This window comes from Vanellus vanellus (genome assembly GCF_965231255.1).
Source record: "Vanellus vanellus genome assembly, chromosome: 3".
Lineage (NCBI taxonomy): Eukaryota > Metazoa > Chordata > Aves > Charadriiformes > Charadriidae > Vanellus > Vanellus vanellus.
In genome coordinates, this window is record NC_138907.1 from 65,279,799 (window position 1) to 65,300,321 (window position 20,523).

Genomic DNA, 20,523 nt, shown 5'->3' on the forward strand with positions numbered 1-20,523 from the left:
ATCAACACAATTCACTTTGATTGACAGCTAGTTTTTCTTAACTTTCCTCTTTCAACTTGCTTTTTTGATCTTTTTGGATAATGCTGTTGTCCTGTCACTCAGGTATGTGATCAGGGATTTGGTTTTGGTTCAGATCTCTCCTTAGGGTTTCGTGTGCAGGATAGTTTTACATCTTGCAGAGCTCTTCTACATGGCATTTCAGAGATACTATCTTATTCACACAGCTAAAACTCTTACTTGGGCTATTATGGTCTTGCATTGTGATCATTAAAGCATCCTTTTCTCTTGCTTGCCAAATAGCATTGCATCTAAGATATATTTATTCAAAATATTGTTAAAAATATTTTTCCTGTCTTATTGACTACATTGCACTTTTCCCAGCATACCTCCATTGTTTCTGCAGTGGCCTATTGCCATTCCTCTAGCATCAAATTCCGCATCTTAGTATTACTGCTGTGTTAGTCTCCATTTTGAACTTTCATATCTCTTTCCAAGCTGTACCTCATGTTTGAGATAGCCTTTTACAAGCTGGCTTATGCTTCTTTAAATCCTTTTGCAGATTCGTTCTGATGCCTACAAACTGTTTGACAGTAGTTCATTAGTAGGTCATGATTACTCTGATGAGTAGTGTTTTACTGAAAAGAGATTAGGATACCTAAGTAGCACAATAATGTTAAAAATATTAATGTGAATAGTAAATCAACATTGATGTCTGAAATTTGTTAATTCTGCTGCTGATTTTCTATCCAAAGAGACATTAGTCTGAAGAGCTAAAGAGAGCTGCTGGATAAATTTAAGCATTACTGGGATGTAATCAAGCTCAGAAAGCATAATGAAAACTCTTTTGGTAGAGCTTGGAGTAATAGTGCCAATTTTCCAATTTTTTGCAAAGCCCAGGATCAAGAAGATGAAAACTACTACATTTATATCCGGTCTCTAGATCTGAGTGTTTCTATTTTTTACTGAAAGACAGGGATGTACACTTTCATCTATAATTTCAGGTGCATTATGAAAGCCAGGGAAAAGAAAGGGTAAACACTGCACTCTGCAGATGGTGGGTGCTTGCATATCTATTTGGGATAAGAAGTGTATTAATTTTTCTGAGGAATGGGGGTGGACGACTGATACTTTCAGAATAGAAAATCTAACTTTTTATGTATCTGCTACATTTGCAAACTATTCTTTATCTTTAGCTTGGCTACAAAGAAATACATAGGTGCCACAAATTACAGAGAAAAGATTCACAGCACCTTGACACCGTGTGGTACATTCCTGTTTTCTGGAAGTGAAGATGGAAAGGCTTATGTTTGGAATCCAGAAACAGGTAACCATAATTATTTTATGGTCTTAAGCCAGGTTGTCAAGACTGAGGGGGAAAGGGTTTTGTAAGCTTTATTGAAACACTTTTGATGTGGAATAAAACTTTGATAAGATGTTCTTAAATCTTGAAGCCTTAGCTCCACCTTTTAAATAGCTATTATTAATCTCCAAGATTTAATTCTCTAGAGGAAATTAATAGGCAGAGGTAGCATTTATACTATCCAGCAAGAATGGAGCACCATAAGCTCAGCTTTAGTCAAATCAGTCTTTCTGTTGTGTTTTTTGGATTAGGGAATTAAGCTTTTGTTGAGAACCACTTCATCTGTTTCCCAGGGGTGATCAGAGACTCTGAATATTTTTGGCCTTTAAAATATAAAAATATAAAATAAAACAAATTAAAAATAAAAAAATATATTTTATAAAAATAGATATATAAAAAATAAAAAAGGTTTCTTCATGAATTATTCCCCAAACAAAGTAGTTTCAAAATAGCTACCAAAATCTTTCTGGAAAAGTGTTAAGCAAATGTAAGATAAAGACTTTGTCATCTTCATTGTAAAGTGGGGTAAAAGGGACAAAAATAATAGTAGAAGGTAGGAGAATACACTTTTTGATGATGTTGTGTTCTGTCTCCAATTGTGATGTAAATAGTTTTTCAAAAGGAAGAAGTAAATATTTTAAAACTGGCAGCTAACCAGCAGTTCTGTTTGGAATTTTTTTTCTACATTTCTAACTATATTAACTTACATTTATGCCACTGCATCATTTCTCTGAAAACTTTAAAAAAAAATAAAAGTAAAAGGAGGGAGAAAATGTGTTAGTCATATGTTTTCACTGAGCTTTGGCTCGTGCTTAAGCACTGTACTTGCATTCCTCATACCATCAGCTGAAGAGCTAACTTTATTTATTTTTATTTTTTTACAATTTTGTGCTCAACTTTCACCCCTGTGTCAGTATTATATAATTGAAATCCACAACTGAGATAGCTATCTCTGGCAAAACGCAAGCACAAACAAATACTGTGGAACGCCACCTTTCTAGAACTTGCTTATCAGAGCAAGAGAGCTCAGCTAACCTGATGCATCCTCTGGGGTTTCCTGCAGCTGTTGCAACAACACTAACTTTTCTGACTTATTCAATAACTTAAAAGCATGCAATTTTTTTTTTTTTGTTTTATGCCAAATACGACTTTTCAATAAGGAAATGAGCTGAATAATATTTATTTACAGTGGCAGTCACTACACTGTAGTAATACAAAGCTTTCACCAACTGCTATTTTGCTGTATCAAATATGTTTCCATGATATAAATAAACATTTTTCGCTTCTGTAGGAGATCAAGTGGCCATATATTCTGAACTCTCCTTCACATCTCCACTTCGTGATGTTGCCTTTCATCCACATGAACACATGGTGTCATTTTGTGCCTTCGGTCAAAACCAGCCAATACTCGTATACATTTATGATTATAAAGGTACAGTACAAATTTTCTTGATACACACCTGTAAATATTTTATGTTTAGAAGTGATTTGCTAGTATTTGTACTTCTTTTGAAGGAAAAAGAAAACGGTCATTTGATGATAATACATGTCTTCATCCGGAGAGAGACCAAAACCCAACTGGATGGGACCCTGAGCAACCTGTTCTATGTCCCTTGCAACCTCAAGTTTAAATGTGTTATGTCATCCTGTGTGATTCTTACACCACTTCATCATATATAGGCAACATCATATAAATATTTAAAAGCTTTTTTTTCAGTATCAAAGTTGGATTATAGAGTCAGAAAATACTATCATTCTGAAAATTAATGAACAGCTAATAGAAATCTCGTTATTTTGTGCTGGCTATGGTACAAAAGCATGAGATAAACGTTTGTTCCTCATGTTATATTAAAGAAAATATAGTGATAAATGCTAGCTTTGAATTTTTGATACATAAAACAAAATCCAGACTGTCCTTTGCAGGCTTTTCTGATGTTGTGTTTTTGTGGTTAGCTTTAGCAGTGTCATTGTTTCAATTAAGGACATTGTTTCAGATGTCATGTTGCAGCTAGACAGAATATAATGATAATACTAACTATATAACAAATTTTGCATATCTGTAACAGATTTTTTGTTTGAATTATATTTGCAGTGAACATAGTTTTATAAAGCTAATCGTGTCTTTATACATTTGCTTTTAAATAACATGTACTATTGAGATTACTCATATCAAATCTCACAGTTTAGGTTATTTGTCTGTTGAACTGGTTGACTTTTACAGGAAAATAAAGTGAAATGACTTTACCACCAATATCCAGTGCTAAACTTCAACCCATTAAGATATCTGCGTTCTAGAGACCAATGGAAAATTTTTTGGGTGAAGGATTTCTTTAAATTTTTTTGACTACCCAGCAGACAGTGAGTCTTTAAAAAGCTAATAGGGTAGTTTAATACATATGTGTGCGTGTATTTAGAGATCAAGCAGATATCACAATGGTAGTTATTTGTATCATCTGACTGCTTAACTAAGTCACTGGTGACAGCAAGATTTTGCATAGGTTGTGGTCTTTTCTTTTTTGTCTGTTACAAATTTTTTGTTCCTTTTTTGGTTAAATGCACACACTTTGCTTTCAGAAGATAGTCTTACTGCCTTAGTGTTGAAAGAGTTAATCATATAGTAATACTAATTTTAGTCACTGACACAGTTTTTAAGACTCCAACAGAATGAGTTTTACATACACCCAACAGTTTTATGAATATCTTGGACAAAACTTTCATGAAGAATTCTTTTAACCGTTTGTTGTCTTGAGACCACAGTACAAACAATTGCAAAAGTCAAACAATTAGTTTAAATGGCACAACTTTCATCAGTATCCTATTCTAGAACAGGCTACCTCCTAAGAATGCCTCCTGTACCTGTATATGTGTTTAGCAACTTCTGAAATTTTATGGAAGTTCACTTGAACTAGGCTGGAAAAAAAGTGAAATATACCTAGTGAAATAGCTGACTTGAACTCAGTGCAAGCTATATAACTTTCTTGCCATTGAAAACATTCCTTTCTCTTCCTGTACTCCCCTATGAACCCCCAATATTTCTGCACAATTGTTTATAAGCAGTAAAAAAAAAAATATGTTCTGTGTGAGAGGTTACTGAACACAGATAAAAGAAGGGAGATGTGATCAGGAAGAGTTAAAGGCAAATGGGGTAGTATGGGGAAAATTTCATGTCATTTTCAGATTTTCCGTATAACACTAATAGTACATATTCTGATGGTGTTTGACTGAAGACATATGACAAAATGACAGTGGTTGTTCAACTTTTTTTTTGTTCCTATGGCAATGTAAGGCTTCACCTGACACATTAATATTGGTTATTTCTACAGTTGCACAACAGGAAGCTGAACTTGTAAAAGATCTCAGTTCATCACTTAGCACAGCTGCACCAAGAGGGCCACAGTTCTTTAGCAGTTTTTCTGAAATTCCTATACAGAAAAGTTCAGTGATGTCTCCAGCAGATCAGTTTGTCAATGTTGCGAGAACATCAATGAGAATGCAGAAGGTGAAACAAAAACTTGATTCTGTTATGGTAAGTCAGATTTAATTAATTTCCGGAATTCTATAGTCTTCTCAGCCAAAGTTCATATTCTGAGACTGGTATATGTAACAAAACATATATATGTAGTCTTGGGATCTGTTCTTCAGAAATGAATACACCTCTTACTAATCTGGTTTATCAGAATTATGTAGTGGTTCCATGGAACCATGTAGGTAAGTGAAATAGATATGCCTACAACTATGAGAGAGTAACTTTCAGCTACTGGAGTTTTGTAACCCTAGACTCCCATTACTCAATAACCAGTTTGGGGTAAGTCCACTGTGAACAGTGTCATGATCAAGGTTTTCAACAGTATCCTCCAAACCCTCTACCCAGGGACCATATATATGGGAGATGTCAGAAAGGTTATTTGAATCTTCTCACTGTGTGGTCTTCCAAACAGTACAGGATGGCGGTTGAATGTCAGTCATGGAGCAGTGATGATTATTAAAACTGAGAGTGCTTCCTTGCAAGGCTTTATGAACCACTGAGATATTGGGAGGAGATTTCTTTTAATTGAAAGGACTCTTGATGCTCATCCTTTAAGTGATCCAATTTGAGACTTGGCAGGACAGTGGTACCTCCTTTTCAAGCAGGGTTGTTTCTTGCATGTGGGTGCAGTATTGCCTGCCTGGATTATCAGAGATTCTGGACAGCCCCAGCAACATAACAACACTAAAACTTACAATTTCTACTAATTTGTAATTGGGAATTACAGCTTTAGATGTGTATGCACTTACATGTGGACAACTCCCTTTTTCTTGTGAAAAATGATGCAAGTGCAGACTTTGCTGGCTTATTAGAAAGTGTACTCACATAAATGCTTTGCTAGTGTTTGTCAAAGTAAGCCTCATAAAAGTTGTCACTCGGCTGCATAGGTGAGAATGTGTTAATACGTCTGGGTACAGACAGGTGAAAGCAGAGAAAGGAGTCTTTATTTAGCCACACAGAGGGTGGCAGGCTGCCCTGTGATAGAGTTGGAATATTAAATTCCAAATGAGAATGCAGGTGTTACCTTGTATGTATTTGTGTGATGGGGAAAAGTAAAAGGGAACTGGAAACTATGTGGGCTTTTTACTGGTCTTTTGGTCATGTTTGCATGCCAGTGCCTTGTCACAGACATGTGGGGATTACCATGTTGGGACAAGCATGTTGGCTGCATACCTTGCAGACAGTAAACCATGGCCTGAGGTCACACCTGGGGTCATGTTTTATGACACAAAGGTGCTGGAACCTCCAAACAGCAGATCTGCCAACACAGGGGTCTCTGGGTTCAGTGCCAGTGAACTTACCAGTAGTGACTAATGGATATAAAATTAACTTGTAAGTGCAAAGTTTGGAGGTCTGCAACTTAGATATATCATTTGAAAAGGTAATGTGAATACATTAAAATTTGGTTTAAGCTAGATATAGAGAATATTCTGATCCTGTATGACATTGGTTTTTTGTGTTGTGACCGGTATCCCCTTTCCAGGTCCCCTTAGAACCAAAGTTATTTTCTTTTTTTTGTTTTTCTTTGCTGCCTAAACAGGAACTTCAGTGAATGACAGAGGGAGTTTCTTTTCTTCTCTTTTCTCCTGTGCAACATTACCATTCTTGTTAGCCCAGAAAATGTGTAGTTAGAACCAAGAGTTGAATATTGGGCTAAAACTTTAGTAATTCACAAAAGCTAGGGTATTTTGTTCCAAAAGGTGAATATGAGTTTCTCTGTGAAACCAGAATGCAGAATTGGCTTCTTTACCACTAGAGAAATTACAGTACAGTGAATCTTGGCAGCAGTTATTATTTATCTCTGCCTCAAGGAACTAATGCTAATGTATGTTTCTATTCACAGAAGTTTTTGATAGGAAAGCACTTAACCCATCTCTAGTCATTGAAAGAACTCATAAGTGCTTTTCATTCACTGTTAGTATTTATATATTTAAAATTTCACTTCCATCTAGCAATCAAAATACCTGTTTATAACTTTGCATAACAAGGGGGTGTTATGTAGATGTGGGCAGAAGGGCTTCTTTTAAAGGTCTAATATCCTAGCTCTGCGAATGTGATTTTTAGATGTCAAAACTTTTATGCTATAATTTGAAGGAGGAAAAAAAACTTGTAGTGCTTAAGGACAGCATCTATATATACTCTGTAGTACTTGTTCTGGAATCAGTTATATGTTGTCTGCTTCGTCTCTTAATATGTGAATACTTTTAAATTAATTAAAAGTATGTTTGGCTTTTCCAGTCTTTACTTTGCAATGTATTCTGGAAAAATGTTATTAAAAGGTTATCAAAGTGATTACCAAAATTCTGATACGCAGAGGGTTTTAAATGCAATATTTGACAAGTAGACTGTAAAAGTATCCTTTCCTATATACAGAACTATTTACAAACGTTTGAATTTTTTTGTCCTTTGAGTGTATTTATTAGTATGCAGGAATTCATTAAGGGAGTAGGTACCGTGAAAGAATCTAGAAGCTTATACCCCAGATTGCATCAGATGTACTGAACTTTCATCATTAAGCTCTATGACTATTAAGTATGGTTGTATATGATGCTTTGGTATAGTCTACATCAAATGCTATACTGTGTAGTCCTTCCAGATGGTCTTTTAGAATTGAGTTGAGATGCAAAATATATCTTGTGTGAAAACAGAACAGAATTTAAAGCCACTCCTTTTCAGAAAAAACATGCAACCTTTTTAGTTAACGCATAAACATGATACTGATACTATCTAAGCCATCAAGTGGAAGAAGCTGGAAACTTGTCCTTTTGTCTGCAAAAAAAAAAGACCTAGAGACAGAGCTAAATGCCAAAGTGGTATTTTTTATGCTGCCATTGTCAGTATGGTAAGAACCTGTCCTCCAGGTTATCTTTCGTAGATTCTGTAATGCTGTGCTTGGCGTCTGGGTTTTAGTGCGGGAAGACTTACTACAGCTTCTACCTGAAGATGGAAAATCAGAGGGTTGTAATATATTAAGTACTGAGGACTCTTGTTAAAACATTGCTAATTCTGTGAATGTTTTTGGCCAAGTACAAGAGGATGCCGTAATGTCTCTGGAGGCTGAAATAGCTTTTTCAATTGATCATGCCTGCAATACAAATTTTTTATCTACAAACTGTCAGAAGACGTACTGATATTCTGTAATCTTATCTATCATACGTATAAGAATTTTGTAGTATCTTTAAAGCCTCTTTTTCACTGAGTAGGTTCATAGAATTGTCTTAATTTTCTCTTGTTTCTCCCAAAGAAAACTTGGCAAACGAATAGGAAGCCAATTCTTTTTTTACTGTGTATACCATAGTTGAAATAAAAATTTAAAAAAAAAGGCAAAAAAGCATTTAATTTTATTTCTTATTGTCCTGGTTTGAGGTGAAACAGGACCAATTGCGTTCAGTAACTTTTGCTTCTTAGCTGGGCCTCTTCTAACCACTGAAGTTAACAACATTGTGCAACAGTGTTCACTCTGAGTGTTAAGACCTATGTTTATAGTTGATGCCAAAGGATGGTATGCAGAGAGGCTCTTGCTTATATATACTGACTGCCATAACCCCCAAGGGCACTGAGCTTTATTTGCCCCGTTGGAAGGTCGGAAGCGGAAAAGCGTAGAGGGGTCCCACCTGCGGGGAGGAGCGACAGGACAGGTGACCCAAAACTGACCAACGGGATATTTCATCCCATCTGCCTCATACTCAGTATAAAAGCTGAGGGATCAAAGGGTCAGCCCTTTTTCTTCAATGCCAGCATCTGAGGAGGACTCTGTTCACCTGCCTTTGATCCCAATCCTGAATGCAGATCCAGAATCCAGTTCCCGTCCGTCACTGAGCCCAGTCTGGGACTTCCCCAGTGCCAGCTGGTGATGCGATTGTCATCCTGAGAGCTTGATACAGTTTTGTATATATTCCATTATTTCCTTTTACTTTATTATTAGTATTTCATTAAAGTAGTTTAGTTCCTTATTAACTCCTGAGTCTCTTTTTCCCTCCTCTGCCTCTCTTTTTGAAGACCGTTAGGGAGGAGCATCTATTGGTCCCATTTGGGGTCCCCAGCATCCCCAGTAGCTGATTTGGCCTAAACCACAACACTTATTAAAAACAAAACTGTAGCTGAATAGGTTTTAGGAAGCCATAAGTAAGATACATTCCAAACTGAATATGAGGAGGCTGCGTGTATGTTTCTACTTAGGAAATCCAGCATGAGCCTATATATTCAACATTGTAATTAGTTCTGGACACCCGTTCTGAAAAGGAGTGTAGTAAAATGAGAAGTTCAAACAAGAGTAACACAAATGCCAAGAGCTGTTGAAGAGCTTGCATGTAATGGGATTTAAGTGACTGGAGCTCCTAAGCTTTGCAGGTTGTGCAGTTGGAGATGAGTGAAAGTTGTGATGGAAATATATGAAATCTTGAACAGTATTGGGGGGGGGGGGAATGTTTCTCACGTCTGAAGTGGGTACATGCACTGAAGTTACATACACAGAGTGCTGTGAAGGCCAGAAACGTACCTGAGTTCACAGAGATTTGGGGCAAATTTGTAAAGGATATGTTGAACAAAAGCTATTGGCCTAATGAATCGGTGTTACTGCCAGCTGATGCTCAGGAAGTTAATAAAATTTTGAGTGATGAAAGTGGAAGGGCCCGTAGGAGAAAGATCACTCTAAACTTATGCAGCTTATCTACAACAGTTTACTGTTGAAAAATGTGAGGATGGATCTTTGACTTAACACAGCATAATTATTCTTATGCTATGGAGTGTATATATATTTATATATAAAAGTTATACCGACAAGTGTGTGTCATTATGTTATTTATGAGTGGGTTGTGTGGTAATTCTCCATGAGGGTTACCAATATTCTTTTCATTACATCAGATTAGTAGATAATTTTAAAAATCCACTAAAGTTTAGTTGAATTTTAAAATGTTAAGTTTACTTTTCTTCCAGTTTTGATTTCATTGCAATTTCAAGTCAGATCCATATGGCCCACTGCATGATAGGTTTGAGTTTTAGTTTATTAATTATTGTATTAGTGGAGACTATAACCCTGTGCATTTCATTTACTAGATACGAATTTTTCTTATAAACCTTTTTTCTGTTTGCCAAGCAGATACTGTTGAATCATTGTGATTACATAAAGTGATTGTTGATATGAAATAGCTGAAGTATTACTGGAAGCTTTATATAGGTAAAATAAATAATAGACTATGAAAGTTTTGCCAGAATTTTATTTTGTATTGTCTTTAAGAAATAGTTTGTTATAAAGGAAGGTTTTGGAAATTGTAATGAATTTTCTTTGTCAATTCATTGAATTTGCCAGTTTTAATTATATTACCTGTGTTAGAAAAAGTTCAAAAAATAGCTATTTTTTTTCTGTAGTCTGTTGATTCATTTTTTCCCCCCCATCTGTGCAAACTTACAAAGCAGATCAGGTCTTTAAAATCTGTAATATTTTCGTACGTTAAAATATTCTTTGCTTAGTAAGAAACTTTTTCTAGGCATTCCTCGTTTTTAGCAAACATCAAATGAATTTTAAAACAACACAGTCAAAATAGATGTAAAAGAAAGGAAACTGTTGTCTGTATTTTGTAGATGAAGGCACTTTGGCATAGATGTGACATGAATAGTTTCACAAACTCTGTCCTTGTGCTGATCTGTATGGATTTACCACAGTTTGTTACTTTGCAGTAATTCCTAGTCTTCCCACACTTACACAGTGAATAAAAGAAAATAGGTAAAATATCTTGCTTGTACTATTAAGTAAAGTTCATTGTCTGGATAGTTACCTTAGAAATAGTTAGAGCTTTATAAATACACCTTCCAGCTTGGCAGCAATGCAGCCTGAGCCTCTTCTGGAGTAAGATCTGATATCAGAACTCTGAAATTCCCCACTAGAGTGGTAGCTACCATGGAGCATAAAGAGACTGAAATGGCTCTTTAAGATAAGACTGTACTTTGAAATATCTGGTCATGGGAATATTTACTGCATTCCCTGAATATGTAATTTAGTTACATTAAGGAATTTTTCCTCTTTCCAAGGTTCTATTTAGCATTAGCAATAGATGTAAGGAATTTCTTTGTCAAACTATTTCTCTACTGTTTTTTTCTTTATATTTCTAATTACAAAGGTTAATGAGGAATAGTGGGCATCTTTTGTTGGATACACAAATTCCTATTATCGTAGGGAGTCATTACAAATTTTACTGTGAAACGGAATTTAAATCTGCATGCTCTCAGCCTTTTACTCAAGTGAAGTAAGTGACCTGTATGAATCTAGTTAGAGTATCAGGACAGTAATACTTACACAGCAGTGGTCTTTCATCTGTGCTGTAAGCACAGGATATCTGTCTTTAATTCTTACTTAATGTTTGCTGACCTTATTATTTGAAGGTCTAAAGTAGCAATAATAAGCTACAGTCAGCTGTGACAGAAGATTTTGTTCCACAGCTGACCTTTTCTAACATTATGTTTCTCTCAGTGGCTTATAAAAGGTTATATATAAATAACCTTTATAATAATATAAAAGGTTTGTCAGACATGAGAAATTAATTACATTCATTTTTTAGCATAAAACTATATCCATCATAATGATTTTATCAGAGGGTAAAATAAGATGGTGTTAAACACTGTTAATGTGTGTGTATTTTACTGATTGGTACTTTAATTTCATTTCCAGTTTTACCATCTTTGTTTTCGTGCCATAAACGTTTGTGTAGTGTTAAGGAAAACTTACTCGCTGTTTGTTTTCTCCCTGCTGAACAAAGCAAGCAGGGACTTCTGAGTAATACTATGTTTATTCAAATCATATTTTAGAGCAGACAAAGATAGATTCACTCATGCTGGTAAAAGACAGCAAATTACATTTCCTTGTGCCAGCTGGCTTATTGTCACCAAGGTCAGGAGAAAGCAGCTTTTATTAAGAACTTTTTATGAAGAAAATACCATAAACGTGCGCTGATACAATTAATTTAATAACATTGTTGACAACTTTTTTTTTTATTATTGGGTCTGCAATACAGTTTCTTGCAACATGTTGGGTGCAGAAAGGAACATTGATCATGGCTCAAATACTGAGATACTGTAATTGAGAGTTGAAGGATATACAAGATTAAAACTCTTAAGAAGTTTTTAATAAAGTGTCACAGACTCCTTTTATTTTTTATTATCTGAGGCGAGCAATTAGTTTTTCATTCAGGTAAAAGATACAGAAAATAACTATATTTTTGCACCCAAAAGTGCTACTTATTCTGGGGAAATCTGTTGAGGTGTATTTTATGGTGTGGTTTGTTTGGTTTTTTTTTCCACCTTTCTCTCTTTACATTGCAGTTAGTCTCTGGAATAAGCAAATAAGGGTTTGTCAGCATAAGAAATTAGATTACATTTTTTGTTTAAGTGCATGATTTTAAAACAATCTGGTGAAGTGCAAGCCTGGTTATGCCTTTTTTTTAGAATAATAGAAATTATAATGAACTTTTCACAGAAATATATCTGTTTTTAACATCTCTGTGAAACCAACCAACCAACCAAACCCAAATTCAAAAGCATCTACCAAAAAAGGATTTTATATGTGATTGGAAAAACCTAGAGTCTAACCAAATACTTGGGGAGGGATTGGGGAGGGGGTTTACAAATGTCTGAGTAGTTCATGATTACCTGAAACTGTATACTGTATTTAGAGTCATGTCCTCATGTCTTTTGCCAGCAGGTACAGAGGAATAGGTTTCTGTATGCATTTGACAAGCTGTGAGTCAGAAGAATTTCTGGTGTCTGTTTTCCTTAGTAGGAAGAGAAATAAATTGTAGGACAAGTTTCTTTGGGTGTGTCTTGCATGTGACACAGGTTACACCCATTTTTGATCTGCACCAAAAAAGACATTTTAAAAATTTAACTACTAAAGTCAAGTCATGGATTTACCCCCTCCTCCCCCGCCCCGGTCCTATGTTGTTTGATAGCAGGAATCATAACCAGCTGCAGAAGAGGTCACAGTTTACAAAGTAATCTAGTTGGCTCTTACTAAGCACGACAAAACTACTTTTTACTGTTATTGGTGATGACATTGGTCAATTCTGCTAAAAAGAATACATCCAGGCATGTTCTTATGCTGAAATGCCAGTTTCATTCAATCCAGGAAAGGTCATACTCTCTATGCTTAATGGCTGAGTGAGTCTACGCCACTTCTGTGTAACTGAGCCTGTATTTAACTGGTTTGTGTCTTGTACAAAGAATTGAGTTTTCCTTGTGACTGAAGGAAACTCACTATTCCAAATTTTTATAGTCATCTTAATTTCTTCTTAACAAAGTTGTTGGTTTCTTTTAAAAAAAAAAAAAAAAAAAAAAAAGGGAAGAAAGGTTTTGTGGTAAGCCTGTAATTGAAATGCCGGAACTCTCTGGCAGAACTAAGGAATTGAATATATAAAATTACTGTGTGATGAGACATATCATCTGTAGACAATGGCTATATCTAAACTGTAGGATCAAGCACCTTCTAGCTTCAATTTTCATATGTATGTCCTGGTCATTTCTGGGCTTCTATGTGGGAAAAACAATGGAGCACTCAAGTTACAAGGGAACTATATTGCCATCTAGACGAGTTCCTGATCTGTGTAATCAGAGTAAGAGGACTGTAGGGAGCATCAGGGGAACACGCTTGCTTCAGACGAGCAAAGTATATATGTTTTGGTTTTGCTTGTGTGTAATGGGATTATCTTATTTTAGCTGTCTTTGGTTTTCCCATTTAGTTTAGAAGTTACTTAAGAGCATAATAGATTTGTCTCTAAGTGATTGCAGTACACCTACACAATATAATCCCAGCCTTCGTTGGAGTCCTCCTAACACTACTGTCACAGAAATGATTGCATTTTTATGTAGATGTAAACTTGATTCACACTTACATTGCAAATTTAAAAGCTGCAGTACTGTACCTCCTACTTTAAGCATTATTGCCTATGTATTTTCTTCTAGCATTGAGAAAACTAGCAGAATTTGTGTCTTGTTTTTATTTCAAATTGTCATCTTTTAAATTCGTCAGAATCGTGGTTTAATAATGTTTTTAAGCTGTCTTTAAAGACAGTGTCCCAGAGGCCTTAAGTTTCCAACAGGAAGCCTAAAACTAAAAGAATAAGAGGTAGTATAGAGCTGGCCAACTTGATTTGACTTGTAAGTATACATGGAAATGTTGATTATATTGGTTGTGAAGGTCATAAAATTACATTCTCAGGAAAAAAGAGAAATTGTTATTGTTAGCTTGTTAAGTTCTGCATTATTCTGTTTTTTTTTGTCTCATGGAATTTACTTTTAATGTGAAAACTAGTTCCACTGAAAATGTTTATTTGCATAATTTGCATAGAGCTGCCCTAACACAAAAAAGACAAGGCAAATCATCTTTGTTTAAGCTTGGCAACAATTATGTAGGTATATTTTTTCACTAGAAAAACTGCATGAATGTTATAACTCTTAGTTTTACTCAATTCAGGGTAGTAGTAAACTGTGTCTTTGATAAAGCTGTGGTTTGTGCATGAAGCAAGCGGAGCCTGTTGTGAAAAATAAGTAGATTGATGGTTGGCCATCTTAGCCAACTTTGCTCGTTGTTGTAAAGGTATTTAGCAATGCCTTCCCACAGCATGCATTTCAAAAAAGAAATGATTGCTTCACTCTGTTCTGTAGGTAGCCTGTGTCTGTCTGTTGTAGGCGAATTAATTATTCTTCATAGGACAGTGTACTTCACCTGGAAACAATTCTGCTGAATCATTAGTCCTCACTTATTAGCTGAGAGGTTCCTTTTTCTGTTACAATGTTGTGGGATTTTCCCCTCTTTGGGCTTTTTGGAGATTTAAATAATACTTAAGAGCTAGTGGCAGAAAGGTCATAAAAACTCTGATGTTGTGTTTACTTTGGATGGGCAGTCTTTTATAGCTGTCCTGCGCTGAGCTTCACTGCCGTTAAGGGGAGGAATGAATCACTACTGTAAATTTAAAACTTTCTTTTTAATATCTCTTTTTTAAAATTGTCTTTTATCTTGTTTGTAAGGATTTGGAGAGGAAGGAAGAGTTGTAAGATAGAAGTTATTTTGCATTTTTAAAAGGCCAATTTTCTTAAATCTTCAGGACCATACATTCAGTCTTCTAATGTACATGTCGATTGCATTTGATTTCAAAGCATGCTATTTGTCATGTATAATGACAGTATTTGGGTAATACAGCAGGAAAATAAAGAGAAGGGGATTAAAGGAGTAATTTACATACAGAGTTCCATATCTCTTCTATAATTCATTCAAGCACACAATCAAGGCAAGTTCTTCCTGGTATTTTTTTTCCCCTCCAGGATGAACCAGGAAAGGGTGTCTTAAGTGCTGGTTTTGAATAGTTTGCTCTGCTGTGTTTAGTTTGATTTCGAAAGGCTGCTATATTCAGCCTGTCTTTGTTCCCTGGTAGTGTCTGAAAACAACTTTTTGATAGCAAATTTGAAAGAGAATTCCAAAAAGATTTCATGAGAATACTTGAGTGGAAAACGTATTTGTGTGACTGATGTAGTGTGCACTCAGCATGAAATTCATGGAGGGAGGAGATCTTCTCATTTCTCTTATTGCAGAAAGGCTCTCACTAGAGCTAACCAGGCATAAAAGATGATGAAACACTGGGAAGCTGAGCTTGACACATTTGCAGAACAGATTATTTTTCTGTGTTCGAGTAAACATATAAGCTAATGGCTTTTCACCATATTTGTGTGTATGAGAGAAAACTTTATATTAATGAAACCTAGTCACTTGCATATGTAAATATCGGAATTGATTTTTGTTGTTCAGAAAATCAGGCCTCTCCATTCTGCTTACACTTCACAACTACTATTTACTAACATTCTATTAATGGTAGTGAAATCTAGCTGGTTTAATGCTGGTTTTGTTATGTTCAATGGTTAGTCTGATTTTCTGTCTTGCTTTTCTGTCTGGTCAGGTTTGGATTATAGTCGTTACAGTTGCACACAGTTGCTGAAACAGTACTTGACTGGTAAAAGACAGTTTTTATTATAAACTTCTTTCAGTAGTATGAAATCCATGTTGCTACACAAAACCCAGATACGTTAAGATGAAGGCCTAATGTAGTAATACAGAGGAGATAGTAGCAGATATCCTTTATGGCCCGGTCAAGTTACTCTACACATGGTTTTAGTGGGATATTATCTGCATCCCGGTACACCTGCCAATGCCTGAGTGTTTTGCATTATTGAAACCTGTTGAATTGTTTAATGTGTAGTAAATGACAAAAATAGTAGTTATAAATTATATCACTTCTGGAAATAAGCCACTGATTCACTTTGTTTTAGCTGTTTCGTTTCTTTAAACAGAATTTAGAAGCCTGCAAATTGAAAAGTTACAAAATATCATTGTTCTATTTTGGCCACAACTAAAGTTTAAGGGTATGATCTAGAGTTTATTGAGGGCAAGGAAGTGCTCCATTGAGTGTGGGGTTTTAGTTGGATTAAGTGACCATATGCATTTATTCTAGATTGTGAAATAGACTTGACTTTTTCAAAAGTCAAGAATTGTTGGTTTATGTAAAGAATTCTCAAAAGATTTAGCATATGAATCTATTTTGTTTGAAAAAAGTTATAAATATTTTATGTAAGGCCTATTTTCCCTTCCCTTTGTCTGTATTATCAAGACAGCCAGTGAAAATATGTTTAACAAGCAGTAAAATTCTCAATTGGATCACGTAAAAACCTAAGATTGTCATAATATATATTTTTACATAGGCTCTATGGGATAATATGCAAGAGTAAAGTTTGGGAAAGGTTTTTGCTTTGTAATAGCTGCATGTATATCTAGAAACTCCATAGCAAACCAAATTTTAACTGCATTATCTTTGTTGCTATGGAAATTAGGACTGCAGATATTTTTTGTGTAGCTTATATAAAGGAAGTGTCTGGTGTCTTGGTCCAAGTATAGTTTATTGATTTGCAGAAATCAATTTTGTGTTAGGACTGGTTTAAGATATTTTTTTTTCTCTCATTCTAATATTGAGTAATCTCTTCATAGATGTAGTGTAGTTTGAGTACTCAAAATCAAGAAGTTATTTTAATTTTATCAGTTTGTAACCATATATAAATGTCAATTTATTTTTATGTATGCAGATGCAACGAGATACCAGTTCAAACAGTTCTGTTCCATTGTTTGCACTGCTTGAGAGTATGTAAACACATAATTCAGTTTGTAGCTGTGTCAATAATTTCTCCAAGTTTATGTCTCCAAATATTTAAAAAAAAAAAAAAAAAAAAAGCCCCCAACCCCATCCATTGAAATTGTTATTTATCATTGACTTAAATCTTAATTATTTTCCTGGAATATAATTGTTATTTACAGTAATCAAATATTTCTCTTCTAGCTATTGCATCAGTAAGTAACCCAGGAAATTACACTTCACTTTCTGATTTGTCTTTCCTAATACAGGCGAGCTCAAATCTCTTGCTTCCTGCGCCATCATCACTGTCACCACACTCCAAGCTAAGACTGCCAGGCACTCTGAGCACTCCACTGAATCCTCTGTATTCTTTCACTACTAAAAGTGGTAAGTTTCTTTCTTCATTTCTTCACTCTCTGTAGGGAATGGCTAATAACTTCCTTGAGGATTTTGTCCTGCCTTTATAGATTTTGCTGTGCTCTTTCAGGGAGTGTCCTGGTTGTTATATGTGATATTGTTTATAAAGTGCAGTGCAATACCATCCAATACTGGTATATGTTCCCTTGTAATGCTTTTTTTTCTTATTTATTAGTGCTGTAAGTTCCTAGAACAGTATGAGGTGACCAGCTTTTCTTAATTTAGTATTTTGATAATATTTAATACTTACTGAAGTATCTTAAATACAGACACTGAAAAACAACAAAATCATATTTTTAAAAGCATATGTGTTGATATAAGAAAACAGTAATAAGAAAAGCAGTTTACTTAAGAACTATAAACATAACTGCAAATAGACTACCGAGCACTAATCTGGTTTCAGGGGGTTGTTTCTAAAGACATTTTGTATTCAAAGATTTTTGAGAAAAAGGTAAGTGATGAAATGCATTTTTGTGATACTTTGCTAATAATATCTGTTGCATTGCTAATCATAATATTTAATAATACAATTCATAATTCCATGCCTCTGTCTTTTTTGGGCACCTATAAAATAAGACAAAATTGGAACTTTCGTTTTGAAGTGGTTTTGTTTGTATCCTTGAGAAGAGTAAAAAGAAGTCCAGGGGGAGGGTGGAATATATAATGAACTAAAAACAGGTAACACAGATTTAAAGTGTAGATAGTAAAGATAGGAATAGTCTCTATAATTATATAGAATTGTCTCCTAAAGGCAATTTTCTTCGCAAAGCAAGTTATGATTACTTTTCTGAGTAGCAGTGGAAAGAGTCCTTAGCATGATCTAAAAGACTGATCACTAGTCTCAAAATCACCCTTAGTCGTTAATTCACAGTGCAAACGGCCATACATCAATTAATTTCTGTATTTCCATTTTTCTACCTTAACAAAAGAGCTTAGAGCCATAAGAATATTCATCTGTTGCACAGCAGATGCTTATTGTTTCTGGAGTGTGTAAGTCTTACAGAAACAGAATACATGTGCTGTCTTACATATTGTGAATATTAAAACTAAGTGGACTAACCCTTTAAAGAACGTTAACACATACTTTAATTTGTTTTAAATGGCTGCACCTAATATTGCTCAAACCAGTGCATTTTATTCTCTTGAATTTTACTTTATGAAGAAGCACAGATAAATGTGTTGATGGAGACTTCTTAAAAAGCATGAACAAACATAGGTATATGTTACAGCTGTTTATGTGTGCTCCCAATGTAGTTGTTTCCAAAACCGACTAATACTTCAAGACAATCCTCAGGTACGGGTTATTATTTATGCCAGAGAGGTATAGTAAAAAAGAGGTACGTTTTAATGGCCTTTCAGCAGTCAATGAACACAATAAGAAAATGAAGATTCTCAGGGGGGAAAGACCATAAAAATGCTAGCGGACCACAACTGAAATTGATTTTCCTGTAAGAAAATACCTTAAAATCCTACTTCTCTGTCATTTTGGGGGCCTCCAAGTTGTTCTGCTGTGGTAGAGTTGTTTTCAGTGAAATGCATGAGAAAGATTTACTCATCTATTTCATCTTTCCCCATTGGTTATAAAGTGTGAAGAGAGGTGCTTGTGTTCATAGCTCCTGTCAGTTTAACTTTACTTTTGAATAATCGAAAATCTGTACTTTAACAGATCTGTTCATTTATGGATTGTGCTGGAAGCAGAAAACCTTTTTTTTCCTGTATAAGTTTCATATACGTAATATATATGCTTTTCTGTACTTACGTTATTGGGATCTTGCATCATTAACAACTGCCTGTAATACAGAGATCCTTCATTTTTGTCCAGCATTTTTTACATATTCTTGAGGGTTATATTGGCAGTTATTCAGTCTTCTCGTTCTCACACTTTCTTGTCACCTTTTGCTGTGTATTTAGTGCTTCTTAAAGCAAAATGCAGAATTCCCATTACAGTGAAGTACCTACAGGCAGCATGTGTAAAGCTCTGTAAGCAATCTTTTTAACTGTGTAACTTGTGTATGTGCATGCTGTATTACTTGATAAGGTTGTAGCTGATGTCTTGTGATATGGGCAGTGTAGTAGCCTGGATGCATGCAGCACTTTCTTCTTTCAACAAGACAATTTAATTATCTAGGTCTTGGTGTTAGGTAGAAACAGTGGAAAAATGGGGTATCCACCTTTGTAATTTATGGGCAGAAGCAGTAATACTGCAGATCTCTCCTGACTTTTAAATCTTTTTGTATCCGGATAAATTTGCAGAAATAGCTGTAAGGGATTTCGTAACACTTCAAATAAAAGTAATATTCTACTACCCTTTAAAAATGCCTGTTCATTTTAACAGATGGGTTCTTTATACTCTCAAACATATAGTATGTTTTGGCTTTTCTTCAAGTGCGTACTTTCACACAGTTTGTTCAGTTAAGTTTGTTTTTTCCCTGAACCGAGTCTTACATGTGATGCTTAGATATCCTAACTTACTTTGTCCTAAATTAAATAATTTGTTGTGTAATCATCAAATAGAGTGCTTCAGCACCTTTTTCAAGCACGGGATATTCTTTGTGAGATGAGTAAAGACAAGATCACAGTACCATCAAGGTGGGAAGGCACCTCTAGAAACCATGTAGCCCAACCCTCCTGCTTAAAGCAGGTTCACCTGGAGCAGGGTGCTCAGGACCATGTCCAGTTGAGTTTTGAATATCTCTAAGGATGGAGACTTCACAGTATCTCTGGACAACCTATTACGATGTTTGTTCTCACAGTAAAGGGGTTCTTTCTTATGTTTAAATGATATTTTGTGTGTTTCAGTTTGCATTGGTGCATAGGATGCATGTAATCCCCGAATGCAAGATTTTGCATTTCCATTTAATTGAACTTTGTGAGATTTTTCTTGGCCTGTTTCTGTCAAGGTCCCTCTGAATGGTGGCACATCCCTCTGGTGTATCAGCCAATACTCCCAGTTTTTTATCACCTGCAAACTTGCTGAGGGTGCACTCAGTCCCATCATCCAGGTCATTCATGGAGATGTTAAACATTGTGGGCCCCAGTATCGCCCCCTGGAGTGCACC

General features: G+C 35.2%; 1 protein-coding gene across 1 annotated transcript in view; it reads left to right on the forward strand.

Moving 5' to 3' along the window:
- Positions 1-20,523, forward strand: part of AHI1 (Abelson helper integration site 1) — a 96,849-nt gene that overhangs the window by 32,066 nt on the left and 44,260 nt on the right. The window contains exons 16-19 of the mRNA XM_082480257.1: positions 1,194-1,324; positions 2,652-2,792; positions 4,684-4,886; positions 17,317-17,434. Of these exons, the coding sequence (XP_082336383.1) occupies positions 1,194-1,324; positions 2,652-2,792; positions 4,684-4,886; positions 17,317-17,434 (593 nt within the window). The remainder of the gene's footprint in view (positions 1-1,193; positions 1,325-2,651; positions 2,793-4,683; positions 4,887-17,316; positions 17,435-20,523) is intronic.